The 18,378-nt window shown below is 40.7% G+C and overlaps 2 protein-coding genes across 2 annotated transcripts in view; one reads left to right on the top strand and one right to left on the bottom strand.

Moving 5' to 3' along the window:
- Nucleotides 1-6,801: 6,801 nt before the first annotated feature.
- On the bottom strand, nt 6,802-10,744 carry NDUFB3 (NADH:ubiquinone oxidoreductase subunit B3). Its single transcript, XM_010224567.2, has 3 exons — nt 10,690-10,744; nt 9,111-9,252; nt 6,802-7,060 (listed from the first exon to the last, which is right to left on the bottom strand). The coding sequence occupies exons 2-3, from the start codon at nt 9,248-9,250 to the stop codon at nt 6,904-6,906; spliced, it is 297 nt and encodes a 98-aa protein (XP_010222869.2). The 5' UTR covers nt 9,251-9,252; nt 10,690-10,744; the 3' UTR covers nt 6,802-6,903.
- A 2,005-nt stretch (nt 10,745-12,749) lies between these two features.
- Nucleotides 12,750-18,378, top strand: part of HYCC2 (hyccin PI4KA lipid kinase complex subunit 2) — a 48,801-nt gene continuing 43,172 nt past the window's right edge. Inside the window, exon 1 of the mRNA XM_088523739.1 lies at nt 12,750-12,814. The gene's annotated coding sequence lies outside the window, so the exon portion shown is untranslated. The remainder of the gene's footprint in view (nt 12,815-18,378) is intronic.

The raw sequence follows: 18,378 nt of genomic DNA, 5'->3' as shown, positions 1-18,378 counted from the left end.
ATCCCACTTTTCTTTCAGTAATCAAAGAATCAGGAAAGCCCCAGATACAGCGAGGGAGGATGACTGCAGAGGAGACAGATTTCTGTAAGTCTGGCTATTTTAGTTCACAATCACCCCAAATTATCACAGGCTTTTGCAGGGGAAAAAAAAAAAAAAAAAAAAGTCATGAGGTCTCTGAAAAAAATGACTCATCAGTCATCCTGTGACCCCAAAAAGAGGACTGATAGAAAACTATGTCTCAAGGGGATTACTACCAAAGCACACTTAAATGCAAGTGTCTGCTTTTATTATATTTTCAGGCTTTCCTTAACAAAGTGGAAGTTTTTAAAGCTGATCGGACATTCCCATGATGAATTTCTCACCTACAGCTATGGGAAAGCACCCTTGTCAAAGGCAAACTTACTCTAAACTTGCATTGACTTTTGACTAGGAATATTGCACTATAAGTAAGAATTTAAGATAAACACTTGAGAAAAGTGTATTTACTTTTCAGACCATTCTAGTCATTTTCATTCCATACTAGGAAAGTAGCTAGGAAAACATCAGTATATTATTTGGCTTCTATGCAAATATTAAAATTAATTATAATTCTGTTTTATGTACAGTTCTACATTGCCTGTAGTCCATGCAGAACGCATTCAAAACCAAGGGCCAGTATTTTTTAAGGTGTGAGAAGTAACAATATACTAGAACTTCACAAAGATCTGCAAGACACCATTAACATACATAACCTGCTCTGTGCATGTATAAGGCTCAAGCAATTTTACTTTTTGCTGTTAAACTCCCTTCACAAAAATAAAAAAGGACCTACGCTTGCAAAAAAAGAATAAAAATGCTGCACATTATTACCAGAATTAGCAAGGCAAAAAGCAGTGTCCTGCATCAATTGCAAAAAAATCTACCAGGCCTCACATTAAGAAGCAGAAATCTTTCAGGAGAAGCAGGGAAACCTTTCGCACTTCAATGATCATCTACAATTACAACCTTCAAGTTGAGACGGCATTTCTTTCTTGGGTGTTCTGTAAGCCTAGTAAGTGCCTCCGCAGCAGCAAAAATAGAATCTACCATCGGTGTTGCATTCCTGGTTGAAAAGCCCTCCGTTTCACAGCATGGGCTCAACAGAAGCGCCTCACCAGGCGAGGAGAGTAGGTTAACTAGCTACAAGGCCCCTCCATGCCACTTTGATAGAGGCGGTCAGACCACACAGTGCTCATTTCATCACATATCATCTTTTTTAAGTGATTTAAACTTTTTTTTCAGGGCATTTTCCACAAGTTTCAAATTTACCTGTAAAAACAGATTATCTGGTACGAGGCTCTTAGGGAAAGCCCGCAGTAACTTCCAGCTTGCTCATCCTTGTATTAGGCCTAAATGCTTTGCTCTCGGTGTAAACCCGTAGAGACTACACTAGTTTCCCTTTAAAAGTGAGCTAATTCAACATTCCAGTCTTCCTAAACAAAAAAAAATTCCAATAAACTAGCTTTACCCTGGGGAATTTCAAGGATTTCCGCCTCATTTTAACTACGTCACTTCAACCTGAAAAAAAAGCAGCAAGAAAACTCGGCTCTGCATGACGAAGGGCTGGGTTTCGTTTCTCCTCGCGAGCGCGGGCGGGCTCGGGCCTCGCTGGCGCCAGGCCGCCCACCCCGTCGCTGTCCCCAGCCCGGCTCGGAGCCCCTCGGGAGCGGGTCGCGGCGGGATCAGGGCCCCATCCTGGAGCGAGGCGTGCGGGGACGCTAACCTAAGGGCTCGGGGAGGGAGAAGAAGAAGAGGGGAGGAATAACGCACCCACACACGCCCAGGACGTCTCGTCCACCGCGCCGGGGCCAGGTCCGCAGCTGGGAGCGGTGCTGCGAGGGGAGGGAAGGGGCGGTGTCGAGACCGGCACCGGGCGTGGTTTTTAGGCACGGGGCAGACGCAACGGCCGGGGCGCTTTTTCTCTCTAACGCGAGCTCCGGGATGAGGCACCCGGAGAGCTTCCTGTGGCTGGGGACGCTACTGGGACTGAAGCCGCCTCCGCGCGCGGCCGGCAACGGCCGCCGCTCAGGTCGGAGAGCTGCCCTCGCTGAGGGGCGAGGGGACTCGGTACAGCTGCCTCCCCCTCCTTACGCAACTGCAGTAGCCAGCCCTTTCCGCTACTGCCTGTGGCCATTAGGTGTTTTACGGACATCAGCCACTCTCTTTCCGTTGCGCAGGTGGGACTTTAACCCGCCTCAGTATAGGGAACGCTCACACCACCCCCTACCGCGCTGCCTCGACCGCAGTACACTCGCAAAATGGCAGCGAGGCGCCCGCTCAGCCGCGCGCGGCGCCACCTGCTGGCGAAGCTTGCGCACAAAATGGCGGCCGGCGCTGAGAGGAAGGAGGCGCGGGGGAAAGGGCGGGAAGAGTGGCCGTTAGGTCCGTGTGGGAGGGGGCTAAGATGGCGCCCGGCAGTGGATTGGGCGCGTTTCTCTGTGTGTTGGGAGGGACTTGTCGGAGTTTCTGACTACAGCCCAGGAAGGGAAGGATGAAAGTTGTTTCGGTAGATGTGTGTGCGGATAGACACGAGTGCGTGATCTATATATGTATAAGCTGCAGAGCTTTCAGGACGATTAGACTCAGGAGCCTTTCAGTGGTGGATCCTGCAGTCGTTTTCAGTAACGAAATGTAGACTCTGGTGAGCAAATATTCCGTATAGCAGGGCATTTCAGTGAGGGTGGTGTACAAAAAGAAATCTGTGTACAGGTCTTGGTGTATCTTTCTGAACTAATTTGCTGTACAGCTATGTGGCAATTTTGAGCTTTCGTTTCAATATTTCACTCCTCCAAAGTGGGTATTGCCAGGGAGGTGATCCTGCCCCTCTACTCAGCCCTGGTGAGGCCGCATCTGGAGTATTGTGTCCAGTTCTGGGCTCCACAGTACAAGAGGGATGTGGAGCTTCTGGAGAGAGTCCAGCGCAGGGCCACAAGGATGATCAGGGGCCTGAAAGATCTGCCCTGTGAGGAGAGGCTGAGGGAGCTGGGCCTGTTCAGCCTGGAGAAGAGAAGGCTGAGAGGGGATCTGATCAGTGTATATAAGTACCTCAAGGGAGGGAGTGCAGAGGACGGTGATGGTCTCTTTTCAGTGGTGGCCACTGATAGGACTAGAGGAAATGGCCGGAAACTGAAACACCAAAAATTCCATAGGAACTTAAGGAAAAATTTCTTAACAGTGAGGGTGACAGAGCACTGGAACAGGCTGCCCAGAGAGGTTGTGGAGTCTCCTTCTCTGGAGATCTTCAAACCCGCTTGGATGCAGTCCTGTGCCACGTGCTTTAGGTGTCCCTGCGTATGCAGGGGAGTTGGACTAGATGATCTCTAGAGGTCCCTTCCAACCCTAAGCATTCTATGATTCTATGATATGGCAAGTCCCGTCAAGCTACTTACTCTCAGGCATTAGTGTCACAGCTGGAACTGCTCTCTCTAAATATAAAATTCTGGACTATTTTGTTGGCAAAACTAGACAGAAACCTCATCCTTATGTGGTGAATTTGGACACAGTATATTAAAAAAATCTTCAAGTCCAAAGGTCTTAGAAGTACTTACAACACAACAAAACATTCTATGCCCTGCAAAAAATGGAGCAGTTGAAGCTGAGTTTTCTCTGGAATAACATTAGTTAAAAAAGTGAAATGTTCCCCTTGTAAGAGCAAGGAAAACTTGCTACTCAAAGTAGAAGCTGGTCAGATTTTACATAAAGGATTCTAGTAAGATTAGATGTGATTGAGAAGAGATAGTCCTATTTGTTTTGATTTAGAGAGATTTGGGGGTTTTGCCTTGGATATATTTCTGTCAATCTAATAACAGCATTGTTCTGATTTGTTTTCTAGATTCTCCTAGCTAAGTAAAACAAGAGAAAATTATGTAAGAAGTTATTCCTCCTAAAATTATATATAAGTTGGATTTTGTTTGGTGTGAGTGCAGTATATCTATTCATGTGTCATGTTGATAATATTCTTTCATATATATATATTTTTAAACAAACACTGTAAGGAAGGAGTTTTTCTTTCTTCTTCTTTCCTTTTTTCTTCCCTCAAAGCATTTCTTTGCCATAGGAACAACAATAAAAATATTATCTGAAAATTATTTTCTGTTGATTGGCCTATTAAGGGTAGAAAACTTAGAAATATAGAGAAAACTATTCTGGAGTATGAAGTAATTCAGAGGTTTATGCTGAATAATGTGAAATTTTACAATCGGCATCAGCAAAAATAACAAACCATGAATGAGATGAGCAGAAATAGCTCCCTGACTACTGATAGAATTTCCATCTGTGCCTCACAAAGCTGACAAAGCTGTAACCATCACCAGTTCTCTTTTTCAAAACTTAGGAACAGAATAAGCTTTCTTATACCTCATTATCATCATGTGTTTTTTTTTTTTTTTTTTCACCTGCAGGTGGCCCTGCTGTTTGTGACCCTTTTCTTTACTCTGTAAAATCATCTCAGGTGTGCTGGTAGGAGGGCTGCTTTAATTTTAGGACATCGTTGCTATGATTACTGTTAAGACAGGTCTGGTACTTATTATCACATAGGAAATATTCTATTTCCAGGAAGAATTATTGTACTAAATGTGAAATAAAAACCTTAGAGTATTGCATGCATAAGTAGTGCTACACGCTACATCTGTTTTAGAAAATACAGGAAAAGACATTTTTATACTCCAGAATATTGGTATGGTAAATTCATGATAAATGTAGGCAGCCATTGGTGGCAGTGTCTGGAATGCTTTCTGGCTATTAAATCACTGAATTGCACCTTCTTAATCTATAAATTAGTTTCACTTAAATTAGTATAATTTTAATTAACAGTTAAAGATGTAGATTGGGCATAGTTTTTAATTTAGATTGCTTGTAAGGCTGATTCTTAAGATTTTTCTTAACTTAAACATGAATTTATGGAACAACTATATTAAATTGGGATGACTTGCTTTTAAGCTTTCTGGAAACTTTAGCTGAAGTTAATGAAGACAAATAAGATTCCAGCTTACTAATTCTTAACTTTCTCCATGTACCACAATTCACAACAAGCCAAAATCTGGATTAAAAAAAAAAAAAAACCCACACATTTAAGTTTTCAAAAACCTCTAAAGAGAATACATGTAGAAGAACATGTAAACAGTTTCCAACAGAAAACCAAATGAAATGGCAACTATTGAATAACCTTTTATTAAGGCCTATGCTTCTGGAAAAGCAAGGAACTACAGAGTTAGAGGGCAGAGAACAAATCAGTCGGTCTGCATATAGATCAGTTGTGGATACCAAACTGTAACTACAAAAGAGCAAAAGTGAGCAGCACATACCTGAAGTGCAAGATTCATCAACCCATGTGTAATGTTAATCGTGTGCTTCTGAACAGCCATCTAAAATTCAGCTTTCTGGAGCAGTTTAATATTAGATCCAGTTAGAACAAGCAGTAATACCAGCCTTTGCAAATGTGTATTCTGGGTAGGACTGCCTAAGGGACAGTGTGAAAATGTTTGGTTGCAACAGAGTTCACACCATATGTTCTTGATTTGTTTTTCATGAAATGATGCAATAGCATAGGGATACTTGAGAAATAATTAAGCAAGAAAACAAATTCAGTAAAGCAGCTATTTGACCAGTGAACAAGGCCTTAGGCAATGTCATGCAGAGATGTAAAATTGGGTAGAATTGCAGCTATTCTGTTTGACAGTGTTATGTACTAGCTCAAAAACTAAAACTCTGGTATAGCCTCACTGAAATAGTGATGTGATTATATATATATATATGTGTGTGTGTGTGTGTATATATATATATATATAGGCATTTTACCCATTACTTGTTAAGAGCTTAAAGTTTTTTGTTTTTTGAGGGGTGGGTAAACCTGCAATTATTGCCTTCAGGATACTCTATAGTTCTTTCAAGCTGAAAATACACTACATAACTGTCCAATGGTATTTGAAGTTTTCTTTTGGTCAGATTTTGCTTTTTAGGTCACGCAAATATCCCGTTGTCTGGATTAAAGACTGAGATATAGTAGCCTCCTTATGTTAGTAATGGCGTAAAGATTTAGAATATGATGTTCAGCTACTTCTGCTTCATGGCGTGCCTCAGGCATGCTAGAAGCAGATAATTTAAGGAAATATATGAAATTCAAAGCCCAAATTATAAAGATATTAGCTATGAAAATACTATATACTATTACAAATTCAGTTAAGTTCTACACTAGGCAAAGAAAAATGCTTTTTTTTCCACTTTTTGTTAAGAATTGGAAATTGTATTAACATGAGGTACAGTTATTGTTTAGTGAAGCATGCTACTTTGTTTAGTAAATGTGACAACAATGAGAAGTTTAATTTCTGGATAATACACTGACAGCAGATTTTGTTGCATGGAGTCTATCAAATTAGTAGACACTGTAATAGGGTTAATTGTCAACTTTAGTATTTTCATATACTTTAAGGCATTTTTTAAAGCTTTATTATAATGTATATGTTTATTTACTCTTACCCACTCTTGCATGTCTCTAGAAGTTAAGACCTTAAGAAATGCCAAACAGTTAATTGCCACTTACCAACAAGTAACTGTCATTAAAACCGTAACTAATGCAGTATTGAAAAAAAGTGAAAATCTGATGCAACATATTGCTGTGCTTGAAAGAGCACTGCTGGGACTTCCTGTAGTATGAAGAGCAAACATACGTGTCTGATAGCATACAATTTTTCTTCCTTCTAGTCTGAAGTTAGGTTTGAATTTAGGAATTACTCTTGGTAAGATTTTTAATTCTTGCACAAACATAATGAAGTCGAAGAAACATGCTTTTGTCTGTGTTAGATTTTAATATGTATTTTACAGATACAGAATGAGCAGCAGATTATTGTACACTTTCATTTAGAAACAATAAATTCTCATACTTGGTATTCAGTGATGACCTCCATTCTTCTTTGGAGGAAACATTGCATATTCAATGCCAAGAGCTATGACGAAAGCTGCAAATCCCCACTTGAATCCCTTAGTAACGACTTCTGTTAAGGTGACAGGCTTTGCATAGCCACCCATAAATCTCCAGGCTTCATTACTAGGAGAAAGACAACCAAAGAATAAAACAAGATCAGTGCAACCACTGTGATTAAATATGGAGGGGAAGGAAGATGCTTGAGAGATTTCCAGCAAATCTACTTTTGAGTGTGTAACATTTCTCTAGTTCAAGCATTAAAGGAACAGGAGTTACCACAGGTGAATGATCTGACCTCTAACCCTTTAGGTGCCTTTCACATTAACTACATGTAACACTTACAGCATCTTCCCCCCCAAGTGTGTTATGTAGCTGTTATGTTTCTGTGACTCAAGATGAAGTCATATTAGCACAGAAGAGCATCTTGTCGTTGCTAGTGAAGGATATTTGTTGGTAAGTCTTAGGTTTTCAAATACATCATCTTTCACACAGATTATTCTGTATGGAATACGTGCATTGCTACAAAAGTAATGTTGATACCTTGTTAGAAGGAACTTAATATTTACTAGAGGAGGTTGCCCTAATGAGGATTACTATTTCAGGATTTTTAGTGTGAAACGTTTAAATTTTTTTTTTCCTCATATTATTGAAACAAATAACTTGATACTTGAATTTTTCCTTTATGAAGGAATATAGTTTTTTATAGCTTTATATATGCTTTATAAAGGATAATAGCTTATCTTTCTCTGCAACTGAAATATTACTTTACATAAAATTTGCATTAGGCAGGATTCCTTAGGAGGAATTATCTCATGCTTTGCACTTTATTCCCTATTTCAACTTCTCATGAGCTTTGGCTCAATTCCTTTCCTTCTCAATTTTTCATCTAGGAGGGGGAACAAGCAGTACATAAACCCTTTTCCAGTTCGCTATTTTGCAGCACTTTCTGAACATTGTACTTGGAAATGTATGCACTAAAACTTGTATACTAATTTACACTTAACTTATGATATTGAACTGTGTCCATTTTTTTTCTGGAATAAGCCTAATGTTTGCTGAAGACAATTTTATTTAAAGCATGGGGGAAAAACATAAAAACACAACAAACAAACAATCTAAGGCTGCTTGCGTTCTACAAACTGAGGCAACACACCTGAAAGGTGCCAGGAAAATTTGGTGGTAGCTGATAAGCCTAAGGACTTGTACCTCCAATTACTCTTAGCATCATTAGAACTGTATGTTTTACTCTGCAGTCTTAAACTCTTTCAAAGGAAGGAAGAAAAAAAAAAAAAAGGCTTTCAATTCCAAACCCCTCCAGGGGTTATAGCATCTAACATAGCAACAACTTCTTAAACAGATTACATTTTTCTATTCTTGTAGTGATTTGATACAAGAGCAAACAGGTGAAGCTGTTACTTTTGTGAAAGCTCCTGGAATAGCTGCTGGTGCAGCTTTTGTCTTGCAGAAGGACTATACAATACAGCACAAGGCATTTAATGTTCTTAGTGTCCAAGGTTAAAGAGTACTTGAGCAAGATTCATACTGGCAGTAAGTATGTTAAGCGCTGTTTTAACAGCTGCCTAAATAGTCTACAGAAACTCGTGGGAAAAAGGAGGTATTTTGTGTAGATCAGGACAACTTACAGGTAAAAACCCTAATCTTCTGTGCCTTAGTTCACCCTGTTTGTACTGCTTAGCAAAAAGAAATGCCAAGTTAAATTATGCATTATAAACTAGCACATTTCTTCATTTCAATGAAGGCCTCCACTGTATGTGAATGCTCCTATGTCTACTCAGAACATAAATATAAAGTTCCACTGACTTCAGCAAGATCTGAGCACACAGTCTCTTTGCTGAAAATAGACTGGGTTACTCATGTACAAGACCTGATGTTACTGTAGTGTTTTGGGTGGCCACTGTGCCTGATCGGGATCCACCAGAGCATCACAAAGTTCAAGGGTGCTTTGTAAAATGAGGAAGCTGGCCAAAGTAATGCAGTGGTAGTAACCTTCGCACACACAAAAAAAGTAAACAAAAACTTAACTAATTTATTCTAGATGCATTTTCCCTTTTTCCCTTTAAAAAAAAATAAAGAAAGAAAGAAAATGTCCTCTGCAGCGACAAGTTTAGGCTGATGCTACTGTCAGGATTGTTTCTAAGGCTCATGCACCTACCGAGCCCATGGATCCCTCAGACCCCGTCTAGCCAGCCTCTCCTGGACTTGTTCGAGCGGCGTTCCCTCTACCTTCCAAATCCTATAGTCAGGGAGCTCCATTTTGCTGGGGCCGTGGCCATGTTCATTTCCATGCCCCATACCTACAAGAAAAGAGAGAGCATTTTTATTTCTTAGACCGTATCAGTTTATTCTCACACATTTACAAAGACCAATATCCTATTTAGGAAGAAGCGGGAGGTTAGAGGCAATATTCTAAAATAGTAACACTGCCATGTGAAGCATCTTCTGCAATATGAACTGTGTACCTTAGAGCAGAAAATAAAAAAATAGGACACTTGATGCTACATTTCAGAAGTTGGTGATTAAGCACAAGACAAACTGTGCTAGACTCTATGAATTATTTCATCTAAACAACAGTTAGCTGATTCTTTTGAATTCCTACATGTCTGGTTTAATAGCAGCAACAACAATTTGTCCTAAGGTGACTGCCTCAATAGACAATTATTGCAAAAAGATTAACAGCATTATGTCATTTAAAGAACAGTGGGTGGGTTTTTTTGGCTAATAAAAACAATCACTTTATACTTTAAAATACACAGCTGAATATAATACAGACATTGCTCAGGAACATGAACAATACACGTACAATTTCAACAAAAGCAAACATCTCGGGACACTATGATAATAGCTTGGTATTATAGTGTCTTTTAATGCTTCTCACAGATGACTGATTTTGAAGACATACTAGATTGTATAAGCCTTTCTGATGTATGGCTTAAAGAATCCATAGTGGATTTTTTTATTTTTTAATGTCAGTTAAGTACAGCACTACCATTTTTTTCCTGTGTCTAGGTCAGTAAAAATATTTTCTAGCCTGTGACTAGAAAAATATCAAACTGATTTCATAACTACAGTTCACTACTTAGAATACAAAATCCACATGTTCTAAAGCTAATGTTCTAGCTTCACAATTAAGGACTATTGTTGTACTACAATTTATCACAACTTATTTATATAACTGGAATTACTCAATAAATTTTAATTGAATGTATGCTAGCTGGTCATGGTTAAATTTCAAATTAAAAAAAATATTATGACAAATACTAAAATCAGGTAAAACTAGGTAAGACTACTAGCCTTTCAAACCAAATGTATTAAACACTGAGAAGATTTTCACACGAAGATAGCAAACAGCTGCTTAATATTCTTGCCACAATTTCTTTAGTGATAAAAACTTGATCAGATCTACCTAAAAAATACAAATGCAGGCATTTCTAATTTAAAGGTAACAGTTAAAAAAAATGTGGTGCAGATCTTAAGCATACTAGTTAAAATGGCTCAGTGTTCATTTTGGTAAGTCTGGGAGCTGTCTAGACTTATTTTAATTTTTGCCTAGCAGAAGTAGGGATGACCAAAGTGAGCGACACAAAAACTATTTAACTTCTCTCAGAGATCCTGACTCTCCATTGTTGAGATACACACAAAAGACACAGACTTAAGATGCTGAAGCTTACTACCAAATAATAATAAATACTGTGATTAACACAAATCAGTATTTATTGTTACTGCAGCAGTACCTGTTTTGTGACACAATACAGTGATTCTTCAGCGCTACTGGAGTCTATCACAGTCTACAATAATAAAAAAAAGTTAACTGGTGAGATCAGCTAAAATCTTGGAATAAAAAAAAGTTAGCATTACTATGTGACTTAGAACAACTGGACAATACTATAGCCACTGAGTATTTTTTTTACTGAAGTCTGTTGACCTTTACAGTGTCATACATACTTCCTTCTTTCTAAAATTCGATTTTCAAGGAGGAGAAAAACTGTTAGTTAATGACTGTGAAAGAGAAGGCATTTAATTTAAAAGTTTTACCTGCATGGATTGGTTCTCGTGCATGAGAAACATCAGCTACATTTGTCTTGTGTTATGAGAAACATAAAAATGTGCAAAATACCTTTCTGTGCCAGTAATCTCAGAGAAATAATGAATTGTTCATAGGTAGAGGTTAATGATGTCATACTGAAAGTATTTCCAAACCCTGATTCAAATGACAGCTTAATTGACTTTTCAGGATATAAGTAATCTATTTGATAATCTAAACAGACACATTTTAGATCCAAGTGTTGTTGCCTTGTAGTCACCATTAACATTCATGAAGCATCTGTGTAAGTTTTCTTATTAATATTAGGATTTTTTTCCAATATCTATAAACGCACTTCAGCAGCGCCAGGGCCCATAATTTTCAAGCTCTCCAGAGCACATCAAGAGCTCTGAGATCAGTTTGAAAAACCTCCAATTTAGATAAATTACCTTTTAAAATGATGCTTATTAGAAGATACTTATGATTAATAAAACCTGTAAGGTTTGATTAACTAAACGTTTTTTTTCATTAGAGACACTAATTTCCCCAGAGCCATAGCCTACGTGACCACCTAATTCACTGAAAGGAGCACGATGAGCAAGCTGCGAGGACAAGCGAGTGTTTATTAGCGGCGGCTCCTCAGCTCCTTGCGGGTCGCAGCCGCCCAAGCCAGACGCAGCCGTGGCGATTAATGCGCAGGGCAAGACGGCAGGGGAAGCCGCGCACCTCGCTGGGTCTCTCAGGGCGCAGAAACTCGCGCTTCACCCAGAAGCGCTTACAGGAGCGCTCAGGAATCATTAAGGTCACTCAGATCAAGGGAAGAGCAAAAGGGCCGGGACGAGGCCGGAGCCGCCGCTACCTGCCCTCTCCGTGACCCTCCTTCAGGACGCCGCCGCCCGGAAGCGGAAGCCAGGCGCGCAAAAGCCTCCGCGGGAAGCACAGCGCGGCACGAAGGTTCCGGGCAGCTCCCGTTCCGCCTCCTCCTGCTCCTTTCCACTGTAGAGGCCCCGAGCCCTCCCTGCCTCCTTCCCTCCTGCGCCGCTGGAGCCCTTCCTTTCCCTACCCTTCCCTGCCGTGCCGGTGTCGCCGCGGTTTGGCGGGAGGGGTCGCGAGCCTGGAACGGAGCTGGCGACCCCGGCGGAGACTGTCTGGATGGGGCGGGGGGGAGATAGGAGGAGCAACAGCCAATCGGCGCGGCGCTTGTTGGGGGAAGGAGCGGCCCAATCAGCGGGCGCGTTGTTGAGCTGCGGGGCTGGCGGCGGCGGAGGCGAAGCTGGTGAGGGGGCGGCGGGGGTGGCACGAGCGGCCGCTGCCGGAGCCGGAGCCGCGGGGTGGCGGCGCGCGGCGCTCGGGCCGGGGCTGCGGCGGCGGCGGCGGCGGCGGCAGCAGCAGCAGCAGCAGCAGCAGCAGCAGTAACAGAGCAGGGATCCCTCCCTCCAGCGCAGTGCGCGCGTCGGTGCCCGTTGCCCGCCGACCGTTGGCGGGTGCGCGAGCGCGGACGAAGCCCGCAGGCTCCGCGAGCCGTTGGCGCCCCCAGCCGAGCACACGGCAGCGCCGGCGCCGCTCTTCGCCCGCCGCAGCGCGGGGCGCCGTCGTCGTCCCGGCCCCGTCCCGGCCCCCCGGGCGCCGCCGAGGGGCTGCGCGGGCGGCACGGAGCAGCCTCGCGGCCGCCGCTTATGTAACGGCCGCGTCGCGCGCGCCCCCGGGCCGCCCGCCCCGCTGCCCCGGCGCGAAGGAAGGGCTCGTTTCGGAGCGAGGGGTCTCCAGAGGGCCCCGCCGCTTTGTCTCCGCAGGGAGCGCACGGAGCAGCCTGGCACCCTGGAGCTGTCCGGGCGGTGAGTGGGAGCGGAGCGGTCCCGGCGCTCGGGCACGGTCCTGCGGGCGGCTGCTGCGCGCCTGTCGCCGGGGAGCTCGGCAGCGTCGCGCGCGCCGCGGGTTTGTTTGTAACTGCGGGTGTTGGTGGCATTAGTAGCCCGGCAGTTGTCCTGCTCAAGGTTGAGTCCCCTCCGCTTGGAAAGAAACCGGTAAATTTTAACCGCTAACTCGGTGACTAACAAACACTTAAATTGCTCCCTATTTGTAGAAACTACCCTAGTGCTTTGTCCTTACAGCCTCACCCTTCTGGAGTGGTCGTTTCTGTTGCCTTCTTAGAGGGAGAATAAATACTGGTTTATAGCATGATTCTGGTAGAAGCCTGGAGCAGTTTTTAATGCATTTTTAAATCCTGATGCAAAGCTGCTTCTGTATTTCAGGTTTTTTTATTGGGTATGTTCAGATAGCATGAGAAGACTTCCAGGAGGAATGCTATTATCATGTTATTAACAGTGAAACTGTTCTAAATAGAGAGCCATCTGTTTAATCTAGGCTGCTTCTGTCTGGTTTCAGCATTAAATGTCTTTCCCTCTGAGATCTGCAAGATACAGATCAGTCTCTTATGCTCTGTGGATGCAGTGTCAGGGCGTAGGGAGACAAATGTTGACTTTACTATAATTTGTGTGGGGTGGAAGGCCTTCTTTATGTGATAACTCCCAGGGAGTTAAGTATCAGATACCTGTAAAATATTTATTGCTTCTTGTGGCTGAAAGTTATGGAGTGCTAGTTTAGAGTGCAGTGATGTTAAGGAATGTTTGCATTTATTTTCCTCAGACTTTTTTTTTTTTTTTTTTCCCCCCAAGGATAAAGCATGTTGGATACTAGACATTTTTGTCGTCTTTTATGGGAGAAGGGAGAAATATGGGACCTGTTTTGTATTTATTTATTTTTATTCATGGTAAACTTCTTAAAAGTGTGGCTTGATGATCTATGCTCGAAGCTATATTTCCATGATTGTGTTCTCAGTTAGTAATATTCAGTAGTGATCAGATAATTTTGACTTTGTGTGACCTAGTGTAATCAGACAGAATTACAGTGGAGGATTGTACTTGGCAATTGCTCATCTTCAAACATTCTATCAATTTCTTAATTCAACGAGGTTTTTGGGTAGCTCTTCCCCCTCACCTAGGTACTAAAAAGCTGGGTATTATTGATAGGTTTGCTCTACTGAGCAAATGCTCAATTGTTTGGCTTCATAACTTACCTTTTTCTTCATTGTGAACCCTATGCGTTTTTTTTTTTTTTTTTTTTTTTTTTGTGCCTTTTTTCCCAAATAAAAGACCTTAAGTATGAAGGATGTGATTTTTAGGGATATTGGAAGCATTTTAAAGCTATTCACCAAATAAATGAGTCTGGATAATGTCAAGGGGGCTTACAGTCTTGCTGTACAGCCTGTTTTTTAGAAGCAGACTTCACCACAGTTGCTTGACATTTTCACCTGTTTTAGAGCATAAGGGATGCCCATTGGGAAGTAAAGTCACTGAGACTCCATATGCAAATAATCAGTACTTTTTAATGGTTCAGTAGCCTTTTGCTTTTTCCTGATTATGATGGTAATTATGGGAATGATTAAATGTCCTATGAGGTGGGTATGTTTACATTTATCCAGCCTTGCAAACTGTGTTTATCTGCAATTCCTGATTATGTTACTAAGGTTGGGGAAGGTGGAAAGGCTTTCTTGATAGTTTTTGAAAACCCTTGTTTGTCAATACTTGTGTTGATACATGTCCTAGGTTAGCAGGTTGTGGAATACCTGGATCTTACTGCTCTTTTTCCATCTTTGCATAGTGGTATTCTCCTTGCCACTACATGGCTGTGTTTTTGTTTTCTGGAAAAGAGCACTGTAGGGCTGACAGGGCCTTGAGGAATAAAGTATTCTCTATTTTGAGATGAATGACAGTGTTTTTTTTTGGGGGGGGGGTGGGGGGAAGAGAGGGGTTGATTCATACCTTAATGTATATGTGAACTACTTAAAATTACATATTGCATTCTTTTTTCCTCCTGGAATTATATGATGCTTTCTAAGACTATTAGAGATCGTTTGTACTTAATGGAAGCCTGTTGTTTGAATGAAAAGATCAATGCTTTTGTAATTACAATAAGCAGGGGAAGGATCTTATTTTACTTCTCTTGTGGATTTTTAAAAAGGCTATGAAACATGGGGAAGGAAATTTTGGGCATTATTATAGCTAAATATTTTATGGATAGTATCACAATCTCAAATAGCTCTTCCAGGTCTTTAAAAAAGTGATGTTCTGTGGCAGTAATCTTAAGTTCCTTCTGTATTTTTTTGGTATATGATAGACCATTCTTCACAGGAACAGCTGTACCAGCATAACCTACTATTTTGTCTCTAAATCTGAAGCCTGGGGATCCTGGTGTGGATGACAGGATCCATCAATTCAAGTCCTGCTTGCCTTCCCCCAACGGGGCAGCAACTGAGAGCAGATGCTCCATTCTTATGTTCTTTTCTATAGTGTTACTTCTTAGGTAAGCTCTCACCGGCTCTGAGTGTGGATGATGTTGTGTATGGCCTTTCCTTTTGTGGGCATATTTATTTATTTATTTATTTTTAAATTCTTGAGTCCATGAATGGGTTTTGCATCTGCTATCATTTCTGGTGACAAATACCATGATTCAGGTATTGTGTAAGTTTTCTGTTCTGCTTCGAACCTGTAATTGGAGAACTTCATTTGAAAGGGAAAACTCCCTGTTTTCCATGTGAGGAGACACAACACTGTTTGGCCCTTTCCCAAGCAGCTTGATACAAGTTTAAAATCTTTACAGATGAGGCTAATATGTTCAGTCGAACACTTGTCTGGGCAGGAGGAATAATTTTAAATCTTTATGCCTGTTCCCTTATGTCAACTTATTAAGTATTATCAGGTAGTGAAGGTGGAGACTTGCCCAGCTGATTCCTAGTGAAGGATATCTTATGCCATAGGAATGGTCATTTAAGACCAAGTTCTGTGTCTCTTCTGGACATAAATTGATCTGAGCAGGAATTGTTTTCCATAACACAGGGTGGCTCGCTCCTTCAGTCAGTTATTTTCATTTACAAATGGGGTAGTTACAACAAGTAATTCTTTTTGATTTATTTAATATCTATCTCTTTTTTCTTTTCTTTTCTTTTCTTTGCAGTTTTTTGCTTGTAGTAAATGTAAGTTCATACAGAACTGTGCTTAAAGAAATACTTTTGAACTGTGAAGGCATTTCATGTAAGCCGTACAGATAACTATAAAATAGCAATGATGACTTTCAGGAAGATTTTAGGAAAGGATGCGTTGTCTGAAGGATCTGTTATTTTTTTGTGAATCTTTTTACTGTCATCTTCGGCAGAAGCAGAGAAATAACAAAAGCCAAATCAGAGATGGTTGAGTTAAGAAGGGACTTCTGGGGATCATTTAGTCCAAACCCCTGCTCAAAGCACAGTCAGCTTGAACAGGGTGCCCAGGACTGTTGTGTTTTGAATAGCTCTAAAGATGTAGACACCACATCATCTTTGGGCAATCTTTTCCAATATTTGGAAAAGATTAACACTGTAAAAAGTGTTTTTTTATGTTTAAATTAATTCCTTGTGTTTCAGTTTGTCCAAAGTTTTTTGAGAGAAGAAATTGTTCTGAATTTATGCTTGTCAGAGACCAGCACACTGGTTTAATTTTTCTCTGTGTACATTTTGTAGGATAGTATGACAAGATACAAGAGACTTCAGATCACTTAAATCACTGGATAACCTTCATTGCTGTTCAGCTGTTTTGCTGAGATTTGCTGAATAATCCTCTGCATATTTTTGCAATCACAGAGCAGTTGAATATGTTAACTGACAAGTGCCAGTTAAATTAATCCAACAGTATGTTGACCTGTTATTGAATCAAGTTGTTTGCATTGTTTCTTTTGAGTTGTATATAATATATATATTTCCTTTCTTGCTTTGTTTATTTCCATTTTCTTCAAATGGGTTGATAAATACCTTGATATTTCTGCAGTTCTGAAATCTGTTTCTTCTTTCTGTTTCCTGATATTATTTTCTACTTTTTCCTTTCTGCCTCCTGTAACTTTGAGAATGTTGAGTGTTAGGAAAGGCCGGAGAGCAGACCCTCTGCATCCCTATCTTTTTTCTGATTTGAAAGAGAATCATGAGGAAGAAAACTTGGTTTAAAAAAAGAATTCTTGAAGAAGCTTAGAGTAGTTATTCAACCTTCCCAAATATCCTAAACATTATGTTTTGGAGACATATACGTGTAAGTGTAATAGATTTTGTGTTGGAAATAGCTTGAGCTATTTTATTCATTTTTCTATTTTTTTTGATTTTGCATGTGAAACAAATTAAAAACTGTTATGTTTGGGGGTCTTTTGCTTTTTTGGTTGCCTTTTTTTAAAAAAAAAAAAAAAAAAAAAAGGTCTTTGTTGAGGATCTGATGTCCTGTGGTCTGTCTGTCCTGTATGTACTAAGTCCACCATCTGCTTTAGACATTATCTTAACAGCATCATGATGCTGAACATAGGCGGTCTATGACCTTCTAGCTGAGACATGTTTTAGAAAGCAGGGTTTTTTTAATATAAATTTAGTTATAGAGGGGGCAGGAGCAAACAAGTCATCAAACATCCTAGTGCATGCTGTCAAAATAGGACTTTAGAAAAACTTTCTCATGTTTAGCAAAGAATGAAAACTCGCTTTGAGATACTAATATAGTGTGATTTGATTTGCAGATCTGCTTCTCTGTTTTGTTTTGAATCCTTCAACTACTACTACATTTAAAGAGTATTTTGCCTTGGCAATAACCTTCTTGAAATTAAGACCAAATAACAATTTGATATTAAGAAAAGAATGTGGACTTTGGATTAAAATTGCAAGTCGATATCCGTAAGGAGACAGCCATGTATATTAAGGAAAAAAAAATAACCCTACTGGAAGAACTATCAATGCCTTTAGTAAATAAATGTTATGGCTTGCTGATCCACCAGGTATCTTTTCATTAAGGAATCATTGCACAACAGGTATGCTCATGGTGATTTCCTCTTTTTCCTGCTTGCTTTCGGACAGGCAAGCCAATAAAGTGCACAAAAACACGGGCATTGTGTATTTAATGCAGATAGGTAGTAAGGATTTCTGGTGTCTGGGAAAGTTTTGGTCTAATCTTGGGAGCTCTGTGTGTGTGTGTGAAAACAGTAATTTAAAATCACTTATTCCTGCAGGCAAAGAAATGAAAATTTAGTGGACTGTTCATTTGTCAGATATTTGTTGTGCTTTCAATCAACTGTTGTAATTACAGAAGCAGCATCTGAGTAAAATGGTTTATTCTGTGGGGAGTAGCGTACTGGGCACTGTTATGTGTGAGTATATTAGTTGCTACAAAGATTATTATTTCTGGTGTTTGAGGTTTTTTTTTTTTTTTTTTTAAAAACCTCCTGTTTTTTTGTTGTTGTTTTCTTTACCTTTGCTGTCTTCTGGTTTCTATGAGAAGTGATTCCTTTGAAGACAGTCTGTGCAAGGGTGAGTCTATAAGCTATGAATTCTGTTGCATGC

This window comes from Tinamus guttatus, unplaced genomic scaffold (assembly GCF_059628265.1).
Source record: "Tinamus guttatus ecotype Peru unplaced genomic scaffold, ASM5962826v1 Tinamus_guttatus_pri_ptg000197l, whole genome shotgun sequence".
In the NCBI taxonomy this organism is placed as follows: Eukaryota; Metazoa; Chordata; class Aves; order Tinamiformes; family Tinamidae; genus Tinamus; species Tinamus guttatus.
The sequence above is the reverse complement of the archived record's forward strand: the minus strand, read 5'-3'. Positions and strand labels throughout refer to the sequence as shown.